General features: G+C 60.1%; 1 protein-coding gene across 1 annotated transcript; it reads left to right on the top strand.

Moving 5' to 3' along the window:
- The first annotated feature begins 660 nt into the window (after positions 1-660).
- LOC133626463 (UPF0598 protein C8orf82 homolog) lies at positions 661-7882 on the top strand. The gene is made up of 5 exons (XM_062006005.1): positions 661-669; positions 2104-2198; positions 4055-4101; positions 5939-6386; positions 7801-7882. The coding sequence occupies exons 1-5, from the start codon at positions 661-663 to the stop codon at positions 7880-7882; spliced, it is 681 nt and encodes a 226-aa protein (XP_061861989.1).
- Positions 7883-8467: the final 585 nt, after the last annotated feature.

Raw genomic sequence — 8467 nt, 5'->3', positions numbered from 1 at the left:
AGGGTGAGGGGAGAAGGGGGTGGTGAGGGCAGAAGGGGGTGGTGAGGGGAGAAGGGGGTGGTGACGAGAGAAAGGGATGGTTTGGGGAGAAGGGGATGCTGAGGGGAGAAGGGGATGGTAAGGGGAGAAGGGGAAGGTGAGAAGACACGGGGAGGGTGAGGAGATACGGGGGTTGTGAGGAGAGAAGGGGGTGGTGATGGCAGAAGAGGTTTCTGAGGGGACACGGGGGCGGTGAGGGGACACGGGGGTGGTGAGGGGAGAAGGCGATGGTGAGGGGACACGGGGACAGTGAGTGGACACGGGGGTGGTGACGGGAGAAGAGGTTTCTGAGAGGACACGGGGGGGGGTGAAGGGATACAGGGGCGGTGAGGGGACATGGGAGTGGTGAGGGGAGAAGGAGTTGCTGAGGGGACATGGGGCTGGTGAGGGGACACGGGGGGGTGAGGGGAGAAGGAGTTGCTGAGGGGACATGGGGCTGGTGAGGGGACACGGGGGGGGTGATTGGATAGGGGGGTGGTGAGGGGAGAAGGGGGTGGTGAGGGGACACGGGGGGGGTGAGGGGACACGGGGGTGGTGACGAGAGAAGGGGGTGGTGATGGGAGAAGGGGTTTCTGAGGGGATACATGGGGGGGTCAGGGGACACGGGGGCGGTGAGTGGACATGGGGGAGGTGAGGGGACACGGGTGTGGTGATGGGACACAGGGACGGTGAGGGGACACGGGGGGGGTGAGGGGACACGTGGGTGGTGAGGGGAAAAGGCGATGGTGAGGGGACCAGGAGGTGGTGAGGGGACATGGGAGGGGTGAGTGGACACGGGGACAGTGAGGGGAGAAAGGGATGGTAAGGGGACACGGGGGTGGTGAGGGGACACGGGGATGTTGAGGGGAGAATGGGATTGTGAGGGGACACGGGGGTGGTGAGGGTAGAAGGGGATGGTGAGGCGACACCGGTATGGTGAGAGGATAAGGGGATGGTGAGGGGAGAACGGGATGGTTAGGGGACACGGGGGTGGTGAGGGGAGAAGGGGATATTGAGGGGACATGGGGCTGGTGAGGGGACGGGGGGGGGTGAGGGGAGAAGAGGATGGTGAGGGGAGAAGAGGATGGTGAGGGGAGAAGTGGATGGTGAGGGGAGAAGGGGATGGTGTGGGGACACGGGAATGGTGAGAGGAGAAGAAAAATGCTTTTCCCAAGTGCCTTCGGGTGACATGGGACGGTGAGGGTGGGGGGCACCCACAGGGGAGGGGGCACCCCAGGAGCACACATGGGTGGGGAGGGGGTGGGGTGGCACAGGACACCCATCAGAGTCCAGAGATGTGTAAAGAGAGTTATTAATTAGAAGCCCCTAATTATCAACCCAGATGCTGATTTCTCCTCGGGGTTGGGGGGGCCATGGAGGGGAAGGGGGGGGGGTCCCCAAAGTGGAGGGTCTTCAAGGTGGGTGTCACAAGGAAGGGGGTCCCCAAAGTGGTGGGTGTCCCCAGGGGAGGGGTCCCCAAAGTGGGAGTTCTTAAGGTGGGAGGGGTCCCCAAAGTTGAGGGGGATGTCTCCAAGGTGGAAGGGGGGGGGGGGGTCACTGAATGGGAGGGTGTCCTTAAGGTGAGGGGTCCCCAAAGTGGGAGTCCTTGAGGTGGGGGGGGGTCCCCAAGGTGGGTGTCACTAAGGTGGGGGTGTCCCCAAAGTAGGGAGGGAGGGTCCCCAGGGTGAGAGGGGATCCCCAAGATGGGTGTCCCCAGGGGGAGGGGAGGTCCTCAAGGTGGGTCACCGAGGTGGGGGGGGTCCCCAAGGCGCAGGGTGTCCCCAGGGTGAGGGGGGGTCCCCAAGGCGCAGGGGGTCCCCGAGGTGGATGTCACAGGGTGAGGGGGGTCCCGGGGTGGGGGGACCCCCAGCGCTACCTCCCAGCTCTGCTCACTGCCAGGCGTGGGGGGGAGGGGGCACAGGGGGAGAGTGGGGGGTGACACCGGTGTGTGGGGGGGTCCCCCAGGGCCGGGAGGGGTCCCCACTTCCTCTGTTCCCATTTAACCCTTTCCCCCCCTCAGCTTTTGTATTTCCCCTCTCTCTTTTCCCCCTTTTTCCCCTTTTTCCCCCTTTTTTTCCGTTTCAGCCTTTTATTTATTATGAAGCCGACTCCGAGCATCTCCCCGAGCCCCCCCCCCCCCCCCGCGGCTGTGGGACCCTCCCCGCGCGTGGGCCGGGGGCGTGGGGGGGGGGGGGGGATCCAGATTGGGGGGAGGGGTCCAGAGGCACCACCCCCCCCGCCCCTCCCCCCACGGCGTGTGAATAAAAAGCGTCTGGCTGGTGCTGCTCGTTCCCTCTGGAGCCCGTCAGTGGGGGGCTACGGGGGGCTATATGGGCTATGGGGGGCTATATGGGCTATAAGGGGGCTATGGGGGGCTGTAGGGGCTATGCTGAGGCTATGGGGGGCTACCAAGATACTATGGGGGCTATGAGGAGGCTATGGGGGGCTATGAAGGGTCTATGGGGGGCTATGAGGGGGATATGAGGAGGCTATGGGGGGCTATATGGGCTATAAGGAGGCTATGGGGGGCTATAGGGGCTATGAAGGGGTTATAGGGGATATGAAGGGGCTATATGGGCTATGGGGGGCTATATGGGCTATGAGGGGCTATAGGGGCTATGAGGATGCTATGGGGGCTATGGGAGCTATGAGGGGTTTATAGGGGCTATGAAGAGACTATGGGGGGCTATGAGGGGGCTATAGGGGCTATGAGGATGCTATGGGGGCTATAGGGGCTATGGGGGGCTATGAAGGGGCTATAGGGACTATGAGAAGGCTATGGGGGGCTATGAAGGGGCTATAGGGACTATGAGAAGGCTATGGGGGGCTATGAGGAGGCTATAGGGGCTATGAGAAGGCTATGGGGGGATATATATGGTGTCTATAGGCTTCGGGGATGCCTATAGGGATATATGTGGGTGCCTACAGAGTTATGGGGGTGTCTGTATGGTCATGTGTGTGTCTATAGGGATACGTGTGTGTGTGTCAGTAGGGTTATGGGGGTGTCTATAGGGATATATGTGGGTGCCTATATGGTTATGGGGGATGCCTATAGGGATCTATGGGGGTGTCTATAGGGTTAAGGGGGTGTCTGTAAGGTTATGGGAGTGTCTCTAGGGGTACGTATGAGTGTCAGTAGGGTTATGGGGGTGTCTGTAGGGATATATGTGGGTGTCTATAGGGTTAAGGGGGTGTCTGTATGAGTGTCAGTAGGGTTATGGGATGTCTCTAGGGATATATGTGGGTGTCTATAGGGTTAAGGGCGTGTCTGTAAGGATCCGAGAGGATCCCCAACGGATCCTGGGCAGAACCCCCCCAAAAAAGACCTCAACGAACCCAGGACAGAGGCTGGATGGATGCTGGATGGATCCCAACCGGATCCCAGCACAGAACCCAAACAGATCCTGGACAGTCTCCCCCAAAAAGACCTAAATGGACCCAGAGCAGAGGCTGGATGGATCCCAAATGGATCCCAGGCAACCTCCCCCTCCCCAAAAGGCTCTGAATAGACCCAGGATACAGCCTGGATGGATCCCAGCCCAGAGACAAAACAGATCCTGGACAACCCCCCCCCAAAAAGACCCTAAATGGACCCAGGACACAACCTGGATGGATCCCAGCCCAGAGACAAAACAGATCCTGCACAACCCCCGCCCCCCCAAAAAGACCCTAAATGGACCCAGGACACAACCTGGATGGATCCCAGCCCAGAGACAAAACAGATCCTGCACAACCCCCGCCCCCCCAAAAGACCCTAAATGGACCCAGGGCAGAGCCTGGATGGATCCCAGACAAACCCCCCCCTCCCCAAAAGGCTCTAAATGGACCCAGGACACAACCTGGATGGATCCCAGCCCAGAGACAAAACGGATCCTGGACAAAACCCCCATGAAAAGACTGTAAATGGACCCAGGGCAGAGCCTGGATGGCCCCTGGATGGATCCCAGATGGCCCCTGGATGGATCCCAGCCAGATCCCATTTGGCCCTTGCACCTGCCTTGGGATTTTGAGGCTTTTCCCCTTTTTTTCTGCAGCTTTTCCTGGATGACACCAAAGTGAAGAACTTCATCACTTGCTTCAAAGGTACTGGGATCCCCCCAAAAGCCCCCCAAATCCTCCCCCTCAAAAATGACCCCTCAAAATGCCCCCAAAAACCAAAATCCTCCCAAAATTATCCCCCAGATCCTCTCTGACCCCTTCCAAAGACCCAAATCCCACCCTAAAACCCCCACAAATAAGCCTCCCAAATCCCCCCAAAAAACCAAACCCCAACTCCCCCCGACCTCAAAAGCCCCCAAATCCCAACAATCCCCCTCAAATCCCCCCAGAGCATCCCAAAACCTCCCAAATCCCCCCCAAAAAGCCTCCAAATTCTCTCCAACCCCCCAAAAAATGTCAAAATCCACCCAAACCCCCCAAAATATCCCCCCAAACAATCCCCAAAGTCTCCAAATCCCCTCAAATCACCCCAAAAAACACAAAAGCCCCCCAGAAACCCCCAAATCCTCTCCAGCCCCCCCAAAATAAATCCCCCGAAAATCCCCAAAGCCCCCAAATCCCCCCCAAAAAACCCCAAATCCCCTCCAACTCTCTCCAAAAGCAATCAAAATCCCCCCAACCCCCCCAAATCTCCTCAGAACCCCTCCAAAAAACCAAATCACCCCAAAATCCCTCCTCCCCATCACCATTCAGTAGCGTTTTAGCCTTAATTAGGGTCTTTAATTAGAGACTCATCTTTATTTGGGGTCTCATCTGTATTGGGGGGGCTGTGGAGTGGGGAGAAGATACTCTCATCCCCTTCATGGCCTTCGTAGGTGCCAAAACATCCTCCTCTCAACCTAATTTGCATATTAATCACCACCTTAATTAACCACTTCCTGCCCTTAATTGCTCCCAGGCACTTGGTAACACTGATCCCTACTCACCCCCCCCTCCCCCCGTCCCCCAAACCTCCCTCAGCCCCTTCAAATCGCTTTCCCATTAAGGAACACCCCCCTTTCTCCGGTGTTAATTAGGGGAGGGTTAATTAACGAGGGTGTGAGGTTAATTAACGTTGCCTTCCTCACTCACCTGGAGCTGAACCCCGGCAGCCTCTATGGGAGGGTTCATTATGGAGAATTGGGGGTTAGTTAGGAGGGTTGGGGTTAATTAGGAGGGTGGGAGTTAATTAGGAGGTTTAGGGGTTAATTAGTGGGGTTACTTAGGGTCCATCCTGGCAGGTATCACCTTCCTCTTCCTCACTCCCTTAGCAGTGGTTGTTCTGAGCAGCTTTAATCATGAGAGGACTGAGGGTTGGAGGTTAATTAGGAGGGTTGGAGGTTAAATTAGGAGGGTTGGGGTTAATTAAGAGCACTGGGGGTTAATTGTGGGAAGGGGTTATCCCAGCAGACGTTGCCTTTCTCATCTTCTTCTTCCTCACCCTCCCTTAGAATCGCAGTGGTTGTTTTGAGGGGGTTAACCATGGGGGGACTGGGGGTTAGTTAGGGGCGTTGGAGGTTAATTAGGGGGATTGGAGGTTAATTAGGAGCACAGGGAGTTAATTCAGGGAAGGGGTTAATGATGGTTTATCCCAGCAGACGTTGCCTTCCTCCTCCTCATCTTCTTCCTCACCCTCCCTTAGAACCGCAGTTGTTCCAAGTGGGTTAATCATGGGGACACTGGGGGTTAGTTAGGGGGGCTGGAGGTTAATTAGGAGGGTTGGAGGTTAATTAGGAGCACACGGAGTTAATTGTGGGAAGGGGTTAATGATGGTTTATCCCAGCAGACGTTGCCTTCCTCCTCCTCTTCTTCCTCACCCTCCCTTCGCAGCCCCGCAGCGGCCGTTCCCAGCGGGCTAACCACGAGCGGCGATGCGGCTTAATTAAAAGGGGGGGCTGTTAATTAAGGAGAGGCGCGGGTTAATGAGGGTCCATCCCGGCAGACGTGACCTTCCTCACGTTCTTCTTCACGCGGCTGGAGCGGAACCGCAGCGGCCGCTACGAGCGCGAATTCCCGTTCGTGTCCCGCTGCGGCGCGGAGCGCAACCTCCTGCGCTGCGAGCACAGACCCATCGTCTTCACCCGCCTCCTGCCCCCGGACGCCTCCTCCTCAGCCTCCTCCTGCTCCCGCCGCGCCGTGCTGTCGTTCTGCGGCGGCGGGGAGCGGCTGGCCGTGCCGTTCCGGCCCGAGGCGCTGGTGATGCTGCCGGAGAACGGGCGCTTGTACCACCCGGCGCCGGGCCGGGCGGGGGGCGCGGGGCCGGTGCGCTCGGCGCTGGCTCTGGAGTGGGGGTCCCGCTTGGAGTACGAGCAGGGGCCGGAGCAGCCCCCGACTCACTTTTGGTGGGAGGGGAAGAGGTATCGGCTCACGGGGGAGCTGGTGGAGCTGCTGCGGGGAGGGGAAGGGGCGGGGGAGGCGGAGAGCGGCGGGGCCGCGGGGCGGGGGTGAGGCTTGGAGGGGGTGGGAAGGGGCATTGCATGGCCCCGGGCGAGGAGGAGGAGGAGGAGGCAGAGCTGGTGCTCAGCCACACCGTGTGGCTGATGCTGTGGTGAGGTGGGCGTTGCCGGTGCCAGGGATGTGGGTGTTGTGTGTGGGTCCCCCACTGTGATATTAAAGGTCTCTGGCAATTGAAATGAGCCTAGAGGTGATGGGTGCCACTGCAGCAGTGTGGGTGCAGCTGTGGAGAGGTTGGTGCTGCTATGGTGAGGTTGGTGCAGCTGTGGTGGGTGACACACGGTGCTACTGCCACAGTGTGGGTGTCCCCACGGGTGCTGCCACGCTGACAGTGTTGCTGCCACACTGTGGGTGCCACTGTGGTGATGTTGGCTGGTGTGTAGAGGGAAGGGAAGTTCTTCAGAGGGATGTGGCCATGGGCTGAGGTTGCCCGAGGGCAAGGAGCCAGCAGCGTGCCCAAGGGGGCAAGAAGGCCAGTGGCAGCCTGGCTGGGCTGAGCAGTGGGGTGGCAGCAGCCCCAGGGCAGGGATTGTCCCCTGTGCTGGGCCCTGGGGAGGCTGCAGCTCCAGGGCTGTGCTCAGTGCTGGGCCCCCTCACTCACTGCCACAGGGACACTGAGGGGCTGCAGGGAGAGAAGATGCACTGGGAAGCTCTGGGCTAAATGAGGGTACCTGAGGCAAAGGTTCAGTCTGCAGAGAACGAGGCTCAGAGGAGACCTGATCACTCTGACTCCCTGGCTGTGGCTGAGAGGGTCGGTCTCTGCTCCCAAGTTAAAAGCTACAGGCCAAGAGGAAAGGGGCTCAGGGTGCCCCAGGGGAGGTTGAGGCTGGAGCTGAGGCAGAACTGTTTCCCTGAGAGGGGTGTCAGCCCCTGTGCCAGGCTGCCCAGGGAGCTGGGGGAGTGCCCAGCCCTGGAGGGGTCCCAGAGCCGTGGGGCTGAGGTGCTTGAGGGCCGTGGCTCAGTGGTGCCTGTGGCACTGTGGGGTCAGGGTTGGACTCCAGCAGCTCAAAGGGCTTTTCCATCTGTAATGATTCTCTGGTCAGTGCCCTGTGTGCCAGAACAGCAGCCAGCTCTCTCCTTGGTCCATTAAAAGCAGAAGAGCTCCATCCCCTCCGCTGAGCTCTGCCACTTCCTCCTGCCAAGCATCCCAGGAGGACTTGGGTTAATCGGGCAAGGTGGGGTTGGCTTTAATGAACTCACCATAACCGAGTGGCACAGCCCAGAGCCCGGCACAGCGCCCCGAGGTGAAGCTTCCCTGGGGGGGGGATGCTACAAGCTGAAGTAGTCGATGGCTCCGTAGCGCTGGAGGCTGGTCGCCCACACGGCGTCTGCTCTACCCGCGCTCGCCAGCAGCCGGCACAGCTCCGCCGGGAAACCCTCCTCCCCCTGCGTGGGGGTGTGGTGGCCGGAGCCCCGCGGCGGCTGCGAGTAGCCCACGAGGCGCAGGTCGGGCAGGGCCGCGCAGCGCCGCCGCGCTCAGGGGGTGCCGAGGAGACCGAGGCAGCGCAGGCGGCGGCAGCGGCGCAGCGCCGGCAGCAGCAGCTCCAGCTCCGCGTCCCCCAGCTGACACTCCAGCAGCTCCAGCTGCAGCAGCGAGCACGAAGCGGCTTCCAGCAGCGTCCGCAAGGGTTGCAGGAGGCTGGGGGACGTGAGGTTGTGGCAGCTCAGGTCCAGCTGGAGCAGGGAGGGCGCGTGGAGGCTCGAGGACAGGAAGATGAGGTCGGAGGGGAGCAGGCAGCAGAAGGCCAGCGCCAGACTCTCCAGGGGAGTCTGCAGCTCGCTGGGAGGACAGGATGGGGTGGCAGAGTGGGGAACCCCCAAAGCACCCCCAAACCACCACGAGGCTCCCCCACCTCCAAATCCCCTGAGGCCTTCCCCAAACCAGCCACAGACCCCTAAAACCCTGAGGCTGCCCAAATTCCACCCCCAGGATCCCCCAAAATCCCTCAGCTCCCTCAAAGTCTCCCCCAACCCCCGTGAGGTATCCCCAAACCTCCTGAGACCAGACCCCTGAGCT

Source organism: Colius striatus, chromosome 12 (genome assembly GCF_028858725.1).
Source record: "Colius striatus isolate bColStr4 chromosome 12, bColStr4.1.hap1, whole genome shotgun sequence".
NCBI lineage: Eukaryota > Metazoa > Chordata > Aves > Coliiformes > Coliidae > Colius > Colius striatus.
This window is presented reverse-complemented; position numbering and strand designations above follow the sequence as displayed.